The sequence below is a fragment of the Sphaerodactylus townsendi genome, linkage group LG03, assembly GCF_021028975.2.
Source record: "Sphaerodactylus townsendi isolate TG3544 linkage group LG03, MPM_Stown_v2.3, whole genome shotgun sequence".
In the NCBI taxonomy this organism is placed as follows: domain Eukaryota; kingdom Metazoa; phylum Chordata; class Lepidosauria; order Squamata; family Sphaerodactylidae; genus Sphaerodactylus; species Sphaerodactylus townsendi.
Window position 1 is genome coordinate 46,949,610 of NC_059427.1, and position 14,440 is coordinate 46,964,049.

Consider the following 14,440-nt stretch of genomic DNA (forward strand, 5'->3'; position numbering starts at 1 on the left):
TTGCACAAATGTCAAACCATTGAGCTGACCACAGACACAAGGGCTCTGGAGGAATCACTGAATGCAATATAAAACACAAGGGGGACAGCGACACACTACTGCACTCTGTAAATGGTACACCTGTAAGTAGGATGATGAATAGAAATTTGCACCTTGGGAATGTACTAGCCAAGAGGTAAGCTGATCAATACTCATTTGTAAATATTGGCAATGCTCCAAATCTAAACAGAATTATTTCCAGTTTTGTGGAGTGGCTGGAAAGCTTATAAATTGATGGTTTGTTTTTGTAATTTGGTGCCTAGTTTCATTTTCCCTTGCAGTCGGAAATGGGAGGGCCAGGGGAGAGACAGACCAACTTGGCAGAAATGTGCCTGGCAGGACCACTGCCCAGTCAAAAAAGTTAGCTCATCTTTCTGCCAAACAGGATTGTCCTAGGACAGGGGTAGGGAACCTGCGGCTCTCCAGATGTTCAGGAACTACAATTCCCATCAGCCTCTGTCAGCATGGCCAATTGGCCATGCTGGTAGGGGCTGATGGGAATTGTAGTTCCTGAACATCTGGAGAGCCGCAGGTTCCCTACCCCTGTCCTAGGAGAAATGTATTCATATGCCATGATTCTCTTTTGCTTTTGAGCAAGTTTTTAAATGATGTAAATCAGATTGCATCTTTTTGTTTCTTGGAAGGGGGCGGGGAGAAACAAGAGGGGAGCTTCAGAAAACTATACATCAAATTGCTTAAGAGAGCAATAACACTTACTCAATATTTCCTGCCCATTTTCCAATGAGTTCACAGTATGCACTGTGTCCCCCCAATTTTATGTTCACAACAGACCTGTGTGGTAGGTTAGATTGATAGATAGTAAGTTGCCCAAGATAAACCCAGGGAGCTTCTTGGTAGAGCAGATATTCTAACATGGGTCTCTTCAGTTATAGTCTAACCATAAACAGTTGGTTTGAGGAATGCATCTACAGAAAATGGCATCCAATGCAAGCACTGAAATTACATCCCTGTTCCAATCTGACAAGTCTTCCCCATCTTGGAAGACCAGCTCTCCAATGTCCAGGTCTACCCATTCCTTTCAACTGCAGGTAGGTAACCAGTTCTCCAGAGGACTGGTCTACCTGCCATTAAGACGAACTGGTAGACTTGGCCTTCTTAATGGTGGGAAGACCAGCCCTCCAAGTGGTGGCCACTTCCTGCTTTGCAAAGGGGCAACCTGGGCACCCCTAGGCAAGTAGCGCCCAGGGCTTTTGCCCTGGCGTGCACCACCCTAAATTCACTGAAAACCACCCTAGTGGTTGGTTTTCAGTGAATTCTAACCCTCCAGCAAGGAATAAAAAGTTCTGGAAATCAATACCTCTGAGAAAGTCTTTCTCAATAATTTCTGTCCTGGAGGGTAAAACTAATAGGTGTATTAAACAGCCTGAATGAATAACAGCCATGAATGCTAATGATTGGGTTGCCAAGATTTGAAGAAAAGGGAGGGGGCATGACTCAGGGGTAGAGACCCTCTGCTCAGCAGGCAAGAGATCCCAGATTCAATTCCTGGAACCTCCATTAAAAAGCAGCCGGCAGCCGGCAATATCAAAAACAGCCAATGTGGTATAGCGCAGTGATGGCGAACCTTTTCGAGACAGAGTGCCCAAATTGCAACCCAAAACCCACTTATTTATTGCAAAGTGCCAATACGGCAATTTAATCTGAATACTGAGGTTTCAGTTTAGAAACACGTTATTCAGGAGAAAGCTTGGTGAAGCAACCATGCAACGCTTCAAATGGGTGAATCACAACCGTAGGAGGGTTTACTCAGAAGCAAGTAACATTATTAGCAACCGAGGTTACTCCCAGGTAAATGATCACGCCCAGGCCAGCCTAGATGTGTGTGTGGGGGGGGAGGGGTGATTTTCCGCCCCTCCACATGACAGACTCTGTGCACAAGTCCCCACAGAAAGGCTCTGAGTGCCACCTCTGGCACCCATGCCATAGGTTCGCCACTGCTGGTATAGCGGTTAAGAGCAGGTGGATGCCAATCTGGAGAACTGGGTTTGATTCCCCACTCCTCTACCTGACTGGCCAACTCTAATCTGGCGAACCAGGTTTGTTTCCCTGCTCCCACACATGAAGCCTGCTGGGTGACCTTGGGCTTGTCACAGTTCTCGCAGAACTCTCTCAGCCCTACTTACCTCACAAGGTTGTGGGGAGAGGAAGGGAAGGAGTGTGTAAATCACTTTGAGACTCCTTACAGAAGAGAAAGGCAGGGTATAAATTCAAACTCTTGTCCACTTAAGATCCTGCAGATCCACTGCCAGTCTGAGTAAACAACAGTGACCTTGACATACTTATGGCCTGACTCAGTTTAAGGCATGTGTTCTCATATATGAAAATAAGGTAGCCCCTTTCAGCGTTGTCACTTGTTGTTGATGTGCTGCATACGACACTTCCTTTGAGCTCACCATCAACATTTTGTAGGTATCTATACTCAGAATTACGAAAATTTGAAATTCTGTGGCTGGCTAGAACCCATCTGATTGCAATTCCGGTGCAATCCTAAACATGGATACTCAGAAGTAAATCCCATTGACTCCAGTGCAAGCACTGCAGCCATCTTGCCTTCGCACTTGAGAACAGAAAGGGAGATTTAAAATCTTGTTTGGAGAGAGATTAAACGCCCAAGAAACCCAGTTTGCTAACTAAAGCCGCCAGGATGCTGGAGAATGGGAAGGAAGGAAGCAGGTCCAAGAGGAAGTGCCAACACAGTGTCAACAGGAAGAGAGAGAAAAAACCCCACCAGAACAAGAGATTCTCTGACAAATCTCTCTGTGAGAAAGAAGGGTACAGTGGGCAGTCTCACGAAGACCTGACATCTCAGAAAACATAGACTAGAGCACGCTGAGGACCCCACAGAAGTGTGGGGGATGCCTGCGCCAATGCCAGCCAAAGGAAACGCAAGACAGTCATGCCCAGAAATGAGCCCAAACAGAATTCTCTTGTGAGAGCTCTCTTAAGCAAAGGCATTTCAGATAAAGCAGTTCGGCTTGTTACAGAGGAAGCCCATCCAAGTCTGAGTTACTACATCTTCTGGGGCTACTACTCTGTTTGGACTACTCGGCACCCTGCAGTATTTCTGACGCAATTCTTTCCCACACGTGTGGAGTCTCTTGCCTTGCATTTCATGCTGGGAGACACTCTCTCACACTCGGCTCTGGCAGGGAAGGGAGAAATACTCACACTGCCCTGAGCTCTTTGGAAGGAGGGCAGGATACAAATGCCGGAGAGACAGAGAGACTGACTGACAGACAGGGACATGTTAAGGCGGAGGAGGAGGAGGAGGGCTCGGAGAAAGACCTGAAGGGTAAAAGTCGTTAACTAAGAATCTCCGAACCATTTTTAAAATCCCTCTTTCGTTGGGATGACTGAAACAGCTGCAATCGCTCCCTAACTCAGCCGTGCCACTGTGAATGCTGCAGCTTGGTCCCTCTGCCAGCCCACTGTTTGCTGGCAGTTCTACCAGTCAATGGTGGTGGTGGTGATGGTGGGGAGATACAGCGACTGCCAACATCCCCTCAAGTCCTGCAGGCATCAGGGATCACCAGCTGGCTGCAAAGACCTGCAGTGACAAGGCTGTGATGCCTCCTGCTGGAAAAGGGCCCCAGGTAGGTCTTACCTGAGGAAAGTGCTCTGGGGTGAGTGAGTCCAAACTAGAGAAGTCACAAGAGTGTGTGTTGGTGGCTCACAAGAGCACTGACAGCTCCTACCATAACGGAGGAGGCAAGTGGGCATCTGGCCTTTCCTGGAGGTCTTTTTTTTTGCCTCAGCCCTTCGCCTCCAAGGGGCAGGGGGGGGGCAACCAGGGGCAACTGCTCCCCTCCCAACCTCAAGGGTGAACAAGTTTCCCTCAGAAGACTGCAAAGCAAGCTGCAGCAAGACAGAGGTGGCATAACAAACAGGCCAGTGTCCCAGACCGGTGAAGCCTGGCTCCTCTCCGGGCAGGCTGTGCCAGCCACCGAGGGAGGGACTCGCTCCTCGGGGATAGCAGGGGGGGCAGCTCCCCTTGGCAGCCAGCTCCTCCAGGGCCCCGGCCCATCTCTCGGCAGGTCTCAGGCAAGCCCCCCCCCCCCCAGATGACAGACTCGGGCTGCATCCAAGGAGTCAGTCCTTAAGGCGATGCTTCAGCCGCCCTGACGACTTGTCCCTGGCCCTCCTGCTTCTGCCTCCCTCCCTTGTGAAAGAAAGACAGACAGACAGACAGACAGACAGGCAGGCAGACAGACAGACAGACCGACCAGGATCTGGGCTGCTATGATCCAGCAGAACACCGCTTAGATTCGGACCTTCGTAATGCAACCCAGAAAGCAGTCACGGCTTTCCAAACTGAAGTTAGGGGGCTTCGGAGAGCATAACTCTGTTTAGGATCACGTTGTGAGGCACACAAAAGGCAGATCAAAGGGGCTCTCTTCACGGATGCAATTGTGTGCCCCCCCCCCCAAAAAAAAGAGGTAGACACACACACACACCCCGCCGAGAGAGCCCAAGCCTGGTTCCAGGGCAAAGTCATCCCTTCCCCGGCGCGCGGCGGCAGGACCGGAGCGCAGCAGAGTTGACCAAAACCAGCCCCGGAGCGCCTTGCCCGGCCCGCGGTCCTCGATCTCCCCCGGCCGCCTCCTCGCCTGCCCTCCTGCCCCCGACCCGGTCCGGCAGCGGCCCCTTACCTGCGTCGCTCATCTTCCGGCGCCCGCCCCCCTCGACGGGCTCTCTGCCCCCTCCGGTCGCCGCCACTGCCGCCGGCTCAGCGCATGATGCTCCCCGCGGACTCTGCAGGTGGTGGCCCCTCCGGCGCGGCGGCTAAAGTTCAGCCCGGGGCATGGCCGGGGGTGGGGGTGGGGGGATCCGGGCGGCCAAGTTGCGGGTCCGGCAGGGAGCGCGCGGGAGGCGGCGGGGCTTAGGGCGGCGGGGACCCCGGCTGGACCGACCCCATCAGCTGGCCGCCCGCGCTGCTGCTGCTGCTCTCCGCCCGCCAGGCATCGCCCGGCCTCCCCTGCAGAGGAAGCAGCCCTTTTGCCGGCGCGGGGACGGAGCCGCTGCAGCCCGGCGCGGGAGGGGCGAGCAGGGGCGGGGGGCCGCGCAGGACTCCCAAAGCGGAGGATAGAGTTAAAGGGGCCGCGTCTGCCAGCCCCCCTCCCCCGGCTCCGCTCGCAGCCGGCAAGAGGGGGGTCCTCCTCGGCTGGAAGGGGGGCCGGGACAGGAGGCGCCCCCTCCCCAGCTGCCCGCTTCAGATCGTCCCGCGGAACTCACAGCTACGAGGGAGAGGAGGAGGCTTCGCCGATTCTCAGCCGGAAGGGCGAACTCCGCGATCGGAGCAAGCCGGCGTCCGTGGATAGGATGGCGGACCGGAGGGGGCATCGGTCTCGCAGAAGCAAGAGTTCATTTCGTGCTGTTTGAATGCCACCTCCCCACCCCCCACCCCCCAGGTGGTTTCTGGCACCCGCACTCCACCCCAGAGCCCGCAAGAAGCCAAACTCCCACGGCCCCTTGGCAGCCCTCCCGGGGAAAGGACTTCGCGGTATGCGGGTGTTTGGGTGTGTGTGTGTGTGGGGGGGGGGGTCATCCATGCCTCCTGGAAGTGTCTAAACCTCGGAACGGTTTACTTTTAGAGGAGTCCCATTGGCCTCCGCGGTTTGTACACTCGACACGCTTCGACAGCTTTGACGAGATCCCAGAGAGGGCAAGAATCCCCCCGCCCCACCCACACATCGGTATGGGATGCAGGATGGAAGGGATAGTCCCTGGGAGAGGAGCTGGGGGAGGATGCGTGTGCCCCCCCCCCGCGACACTCCTTTGGCCAAACGAGGCAACCCCCCCCCCCCTCTCGGGCCAGCGACTGCAAAGGAAGCCAGAGAAAGAGAACCAACCCGGTCCGACGACCCTGGTCCCTGGGGACTCACCTGAGAGCACAGCCAGGGTCGGTCTTCCAGCCCCACTCCAGAGGTGGCCCTCCCGACACCTTCCGTGGCCACAAGCGACTTCTGCTGGCCCAGCAAGCCTGGGCTGGGTGGACGAAGCGTTTTAAAGCTCACGTGTGGACTATCCTCCCCCCGCCCCGCTTTGCCTGCTTTCCTCCCTTTCGGGCGATCCTGCCCCCCCCCCCCCCTCAGGAAGGATGACATAATTTCCTCCTCCTCCTCTCATCCAGCTTCATTGATAATCCCGTCCCGGCAGGTCATTTCTTCCCACTGACCCAGAATCGTGAGCCTGCGATGAGGATCGGTTGTTTCAATGGGGAGGAGGGGAGTGGGATTCAGATAGACAAACCTGTCTGCCCTCCCCGGTTACTCCTCCGAATGGGTTGCCTTTGGTTGAAGGGCTCTCTCTGTTTAGAGTGATAAGAAAGCTGTCTGCCTGTGGTGTTCACGCTGGGGTGGCTGCTTCACCCATCGCTTCAGTTTGCAGCCAGAGGGCTAGGCAGACACCTGGGCACTCTCACAGAGCAAGAACTGCTTTCTCATCCAGCGTAGTGCCTTTTGAACCAATGGGCCTGGGCAGAAAGTAGAAGAGGCTAGCTGCATTTCAGGAAGATCTGGCTGTGGGTTGTTGTTTTTAAATCAACCACTCACTGTATAGTTTGGAACACATTATTAACTTTCCGTGCCATCTCTCCATCTCAATATGAGGTTAACAGGACTCTGCTAATAAATGCCAAAGACAGTAGTTGCCCAATAGCCCAGTCAGGCTGATTAATATTTGGATGGGAGACAACAACTATTTCTCTTTTTAGTGTGGTTGCTCTGTAGAATCAGCCAAGGGCAAACCACCTCTGATAATCTCTTGCCTTGAAAAACATAGGGCGTCCCTATAAACCGGCTGCAACTTGATGGCATACAATTATTATTATCATTAAGGCATCCCGAAGATTTAAAGGAAGGACAAAAAAGTAATAAACTTCAGGAATGAATAACTTTAAGGGGTGGGTGGATGGGGTTGAACCATACTCCAAACAAGAGATTTTCTATTGATTCTGCTAAATTTTGTAGATTTGGTAGCAGAAGGGATCTGATGGCAGGAAATAATTTCTAAAAGTTCACTTGCTACTCGTTTGTACTGCTTGGCGTGATCTCTGAGGCAGAAGTTTCCAATTTACGGCTGCGGGGCTGAATGTGGCCCCAGATAGAGTGGTTTATGACTTATGCAATATAGCAGGTGGGATGTTAGAATAACCAATGCGCGAAGGGGGTGGCAGCAAAGACTGCTGTAAGACTGAAGAGAAGGAAATGATAAGAGGTGAGTAGTTGTCAGTGATCCAAGGGTAAACCGTTGACAGACTGATGCTAGCGTGCTAAACAAGCATGCACAGTGGTCCTGTGTACATCTGTATTCTGAGAGACTTGTGTGTGCTACTTCTAATAAAAAGACTGGCTTCGGTCCAGTGTTTGAGTAGAGAAACTTTAAGGATTATCAGTACTGTTCAATTGTACATTTTCAGTTAGGAAAATTTATTATACAGGTTTTTTGTTGATCTCTTTCCTTGAATTCTGAAATTGTTGGGTTTTAATTTTTTTAAAAGGTTGCTAATCCCTCCTCTCGGGCATTTCCTGCTGTTCTTCTCAGACAATGCGAAACTAGGCTCCAACCCAAACTTTGATCCACAGGATTTCTCATGAATCTATCCATGTAAATAGTTTATTAGCCAATAAGTGCACATTCTTTTTTTTCTCTTATGTTTTCTCCTTGTTCTTCCAAATGATGTGCTTGTTAGCATGTTGTTATTTTAGTCTCTGGGTAGATGCACCTACAGAATGTCATTTCCAATATTTCAGTTCATTATTCAGTAATGCTGCTTACTTCTATGGAGACCCCCTGATGTTTCCATCTACTTGTATTTTGCCTTCAGTGTATTACTCCGGGTTTGCATCATGGGCTCCGTAGTCTTAAAATTGTATAAAAAGCTATTACTGGCTCATTCCGCACATGCAGAATAATGCACTTGCAAACTGCTTTCAGTGCTCCTTGAAGTTGTGCGGAATAGTAAAATCCACTTTCAAACAATTGTGAAAGTGGTTTGAAAACGCATTATTTTGCGTGTACGGAAGGGGCCACTGTTGCAGCCACATACCTGATTTGTGACGGTGAAGATGCTTTAACAGAAGGAGACTGAAAAATACCATGAAGATGCAAAGATAATGAGAACACACGATTCTATGTATTGGCATGACTTCTATGTATAGATCTGAATTCAAAAGTGGTGGCATCACAATACTTGGCCTGAATTTGATTTGTTTTAAAATGTCAATGGCATGCAGTAGTATTGTTTGTTGTCTTTATGAAAAGCATTTCACTCCCTTGTATTGAATCAAACCATTGGTCCAGCACTGTCTATTTAGAGTAGCAGGATGTCCCCAGGGTCTCATGTAGAAGTCTCAGGCATAACCTACCTGCCTGACTCCTTTAACTGGAGATGTTGGGACTGAGCCTGGACCTTCCACATGCAAAGCAGAGACTCTGGCTTTTTCTGCACCGATCTCCACCTAAAACATTTTCAATCCCCCCCCCCTTTTGTTTGCACTCACTCCCTTAAAACCATTCCTGGCCAACATTATGTAACCCCCCCCCCTTTTTTTTAGGTCTCTGTTGAATTGATGCTTCAATGCTTCATAGCCTGAAGCTGCATTCCATACTCCTCATATATTCAATGCTTCGAAGACTGCCCACCCAACTAAAAGAACAAACAAAGGCTGCAAATAAACAGTTGAGGGGGAACTGAGGGCCTTTCCCCACTTTCATCCTTCCCCTCTATGCCACGCGCTGCTCTCAGCGCGCAGCATCCCAGGCGTGCGCCCGGCCGTCCCCACGACCCCGCGCTCTGCACGGGGCCATCAAAAGGCGCCTTTGAGAAGAGCGCCTGGGATGCTGTGTGCTGGGCGCGACAGCAGCAGCTTCGGGGCGGCTGCACTGTCGCCGCCCCTCTCAGTGGGGAGTGCCGAGTCCTCCAGTAGCGCGGGGCTTAAGGGAAGTGGGGAAAGGCCCTGAGTGAGCTCAGAAAATGATGCTGAGGAGGAAGTTGAGGGAAGCAGAGAAACATGGGAAATGTCGGTCAATAGATCGCACAGCAACTGAAGACGTTTTCAAAACTTTTCAACCAGGGCATCATTTTAAAATATTAAAAACGTTTGGAGGATGGAAATAAAATGTTCTGGGGGTAAAAACAATGTGGAACTCCACGGAGGAAATGTTTCATTTCCTGCCTCAAACTGTTTTAAATGAATTATGTGGAAAAGCCCAAAATTTACCACCTTGAGCTTTCATGACTTTCCTGATGTATGAAGGCAGAAACGATGTAGGGGGGCGAGATCACATGAGAAGACCATTGCCCATCCTCTGGCCATTACTGTGCAGGGTTGCTCTTCCTCATGCACTTTCTGCATTCTTGAATGGGATGGAGCTAAGGGAAATCTGCTATTCTTCTGACCCTACCTCTGATTTTAAAACAGCTCCAGTTTAGAGAGCTGGGGCGGGAGTGCTCCTTTGTCTCTTTGACAGAGACAGGATCAACAGAGTCCCCCATTCAAGGTGTTTGCATTGGCAGGTATGAGTTGGATGTCAACCTACAGCTCACTTCTCCTCTTACAGCCCACTGTGTTCATGAATAGAAGGGTAGTATATATGGTCCAACAGACAGTGAGATCTTAATTTATTTTATTGCGCTGTTGAATATTCAAAGGTAGGGTTTTCAGCTAGAAGCTTTAAAAATGCTTATTTACAATATTGAACCACAGTACTGTTTATACAAGATACTCAAAGTGCTGTAAATATTTTACATCCCTGAAAATTATTTGTGTTTGGTGGATTATGGGCTCAGTGATGAGAATCGCTAATAAAGATTTCTTCAGCAAGGTGAAAAAGTGCAACAGCTCTGGTTTCTCATAGCAATATGTCATGTTTATTTCTTATGAAGTATCTCACAACAAGTAGTATTGTTTCTAGTCCATTTATGGTGTGTGGGGGTAAGTGGGGGGGCGACCACATAAGAGTCCATCGTTACTTTACTTTCATTATAAACTTAATCAATGGATTTTTTTATTGAAATTACATCGCGCTGAAAGAGGAAGAACCAAGCATTAGCTGGGACAAAGATAATTGCACTCACATTTTACAATTATGATATTTGCTGGTATTGGCTGTGGGCTTTCCAGGCTGCATGGCTGATATTTATTTATTTATTTATTTATAATGAGATTTATAAGCCGCCTCACCCCCGAAGGGCTCGATGAGTGATATTCACTACCAGAGTTAAGCCATTTAAGAATCAAGATGCTTTGGGCCTAGTGTGGATTGCTGCAGGTGTCCCTAAAGCTACTATCTGACACATCCCCTACTATTTGGCCATTTTCTACATCTCTAACTTGAATGCAAAGCTTTTTCTGGGCTAAAATGCGCATTCATCTGAGAAACAGCTCTTTTCTACCTTCTTTTTCTGCATGAACAAAATTACCCATGCACCAGATGACATCTGTGCCTGATACCCAGAACTTCTAGAGTAGTGTGTAAAAACACCCTGCAAACAAAAAAACCCCCCTCCAATTAAAATGACTGTGAGAAATGTTGTGGGAAAGAACTTTTGGAATGAACGAACTGAACAGACATGAGCAGAGGTATCTTCAAGTTTCTGTACTGTTTATACTATACCTTGTCTTAGGTAGTCTTGTGTTCTCATTAATATATCTAACTCTTGACATGGCCAAATATGTGGACACTTAATTTCAGACACTGGGGCACAGACAAGATGGATCTTTTTACAAATCTGAAAAAAACACTAGATTTGCAGAAAAATCTGAAATCTACAAATAAAAATGCATTGATTGGCTACCATCCCAATAACAGAACCAGCACCTGTAGCTTTATGAAACAAACTCCCTCTTAGTAGCCATTGCATGTGTGGATAGGAATCCACAACAGTATCAGCAGCCTTCAAGTCTTGGTTTTGTTTAGCAAAAAGCAGGGGGAGATTTTTGATACATGTCCATTTCAACTATCTTCTGTATCATAAATCTTATAAAGAAAACTCCCCCCTGGGGCAAACTGATATTTTTCATATTTGACTGGATTTTAAAATGTTGCGTAAGTGAGACATACAATGAAGAAAATGCAAAGTTTTACAATCCTTTGATTACAATCTATATCAAGTTAATGCTGAAAATCGTGAAGAGTGCAATATATCAATATGCTTAGAAGCTTGGACAAGTCCAATGGGATGTTGTACTCACTTAAACTGTTTATAGGAAGCTCTGCTTATCTTAGTTCTCCTTTACCTTCTGACCTTTAAAATTCACTTATAAGGAGTCTAGATCAGAATTTTACAGGCAGTCACAGCTACCAGATTTTTAAAGTTCAATATGAAGGACAAGAAACTCTGAACAGAATAGAAACTGTGAGCCAACTCTCAAACAGTATTTACTGGGTACATTTTCATAAGTTTCTGAATCTTGAGCAATGCTATCAAACTGAGACAGTTTGTTGATGTGCAAGCATTTCATTAAGCTGGTTATGAGATTTCATTTCTTCCTGCTTTTTAATTAATTTAGCAACCATTTTCTCTTTTATTGTTATTTTTTTTTCAAGTATTCATGCAAAGGGAATTTGTTCCTCCACTGAGCAGAGGGGTTTTATAGGTTGTTACATGCTAATGTGGCTCTTCCTATCCCCAGGTTTGCTTTTATAGCAGGCGTCTAATAACAAAAACTTGGCTTCCATTCGATGGGGGAAAAGTAATCCCACACGGCAAAGATTATCATAACCAGCGCTAGAGGCTGCAAAAATACCATGACAAGTTTTATTTTAAAAGCACTGCAAAATTCATTGTGCAAAATACTCTACTGATATAATTTTATTCTCTCAGTTGCCCGTAGCAGGCACTTTGATGGTTTTACAAAATAGTTAGCAATTTTCTTCATGGCTGTGAAATTTCACAGATCTTTTCAAGTTAGAGCATATGGAAGATCCCCCACACCCACTCTCGTTACTATTCTTTATCATTACACCGAACTTTTTGCTGTTACAAAGGTCCTGACTCCATTTATCTTCTCAGCAACCCTGCTCAGGAAATCAGTTATTACCTTTCTCAGGGCTACACAACGAGTCTGTGCTAGAGGTAAGATGTGTCATATTTTTTCACCTACAGGTCCACTTGGATTGCTTTCAAGGGGGTGTATTGATCCAAGGGGATCATGGGCTAAATGGTCTACCTGCTTCTTATGATATGCAAGTTCCAAAAATGTAGGATCAGGATTATTTTGTACCCAAGTAAATTAATTGTCATCCTCATCACAGAAGAAGAGCTTGGATTTATATCTTGCTTTTTTTGAACCATAAGGTGTCTTAAAGTAGCTTACAAACTTCCTCTCTCAACAGCAAACACCTTGTGAAGTAGGTGAGGCTGAGAGAGTTCTGAGAAAACTGTGACAAGGCCAAGGTCACCAAGCAGGTGTCATATGTATTAGTGAGTTAAAGTCCATCACTCTTAATCACTACACAAGATTAGAATATGGGTATGTTCCAGCTAATATAACTTACAACCCTAGAACTCATATGTATTCATAGTACTTGTTCTGTTACAGTGGGCATCTTGGTTGGACAACATTGGACAAGGATCAGGGAAACCCTAGGTTCTAATCACCACAGTGTCATCGAAGCCCATGGAATGACTTTGGGTCAGTTACTCTCTCAATCTAACCTAATTTTGCAGGGCTGTTCTGAGAATAAAACAGTGGAGGAGAGAACAATGTTACAAGTTGCTTTGGGTCCCCACTGGGAAAAAAATCAGGATCTACCGTATATACTCATGTATAAGTCGACCCGAGTATAAGTCGAGGCACCTAATTTTACCACAAAAAACTGGGAAAACTTATTGACTCATGTATAAGTCTAGGGTGGGGAATGCAGCAGCTACTGGTAAATTTCAAAAATAAAAATAGATACCAATAAAAATGTTTTTAAATATTTATTTCAAAGAAAAACAATATGGTATCAACAATAACTTTAAAAGTTCTGAAGTGGAATATCTAACTCTCACAGACAGTATCTCTTCAGAATTTCATAGGGAAGATGCTCAACAAGATCCCCCTTTTAAAAAGTCCCTACAGGTTCTCCTTCAACACGGATAGCTTATCATTACACAGTGAAGATGCTTGCGTGGTGATGGCAGCCGCTGTCCCCAAGCAAGTCTTTTTTTTTTGCAGGTCTGCAAGCTCAGCTGGACAGAAGTCCCACCTGCTTTCCAAAAACACTAGGTGGGGGCCGAGAAAGGTGCTGGCAGTGGCTGCACCCCAGGGCACCCTGTGTGTGGGGGGGATTCCTGCCACCATGGGCTCCAATGGTGCGGATTTCCCAATGAGTATGGCTCCCTAGCATTCATGGAGCTTCCTGGCCTGAACAAAAATTCTGTAACATATAAATGTAATATTTAATATTCACACCTATTCACTGAATATTCACTGTAAATGAAGCTACTGGCCACCTGTAGTGCAGCGAAGCAACAGCCCAAGACTTACCTGGGAGCTGCCTTTGTGTCCACATAGCAGGGAGCAGGTGCAGAAAAACACCCTCAGCTCCCAACCTTTTTTCACTCGCCACCCGTTCCTTCCATCTGCTCACCACCCATTCACTCGCGTATAAGTCGAGGGAAGCTTTTTTCAGCACAAAAAATGTGCTGAAAAAGTAGACTTATATGCAAGTATATAAGGTATATGTCTTAAATAAATGAATAAATGCCCTGCTGCTTCAGCAGTACACTGTACCTTTCTATTGATTTCTTCAAATTTTCAAGGAAAAAAATTCTTGAAAAATTTTCATTGTTGTCAATAACTCTAAATCATAATCCAGCCAAAATGAAACATCGCGACCTGTTGATTTAACAGTAAAGCATTGTTGTTTTCCAACTATACTGATATCCAGGTACGAATGGAGGACTTGACTGAGCACCCAAGGATAGCAGGTGTCAACCCAACAAGATTCAAAATTCACTTCAGCCCCTACAATTCCAAGTACGGACTAATAATTAACAGAGCTCTCCTTTCAAATAACATAGATGGGAATTTCAAAGTATGACACAGCTCCTTGGACATACTTAGTGGAGCACCATGTTTCAACTGGGTTCCATAGAGAATAAACAGCTTTGTGGGTTGGGTGACCCCTAACAGACTCTTCACCTGAACGGTCTGGATTGCTGTAGCAGTTTAAAGTCTAATAATTCACCCTCTCTGACAAGTTGTTGAGAAATTCCTTCTTGGAATCTAGGATTGGTAGTTTCTAAGACCATGAAATTCCGTGAGCAGGTAGGACCCCTTTAACAGAGGTTTAATGGCTTGTTAGGTGATATTACTTTCCTCCATGCCATGAAAACTATACTTGCTCATTTCCACACATTATGCTTCTATCAGTGGGACAAGACATT

At 47.1% G+C, this 14,440-nt stretch overlaps 1 protein-coding gene across 5 annotated transcripts in view; it reads right to left on the reverse strand.

The window, feature by feature from the left end:
- FGD5 (FYVE, RhoGEF and PH domain containing 5) overlaps positions 1-6,104 on the reverse strand; it is a 157,308-nt gene extending 151,204 nt beyond the window's left edge. For 2 of the 5 annotated variants that reach the window (XM_048490927.1, XM_048490923.1), the window contains exon 1: positions 4,710-5,485. In XM_048490927.1, the coding sequence (XP_048346884.1) occupies positions 4,710-4,722 (13 nt within the window). In that variant the 5' untranslated portion in view covers positions 4,723-5,485. Of the gene's footprint in view, positions 1-4,709; positions 5,487-5,942 lie in introns of those variants that run through there. The other 3 variants (XM_048490925.1, XM_048490926.1, XM_048490924.1) reach the window with 3 other exon arrangements.
- Positions 6,105-14,440: the final 8,336 nt, after the last annotated feature.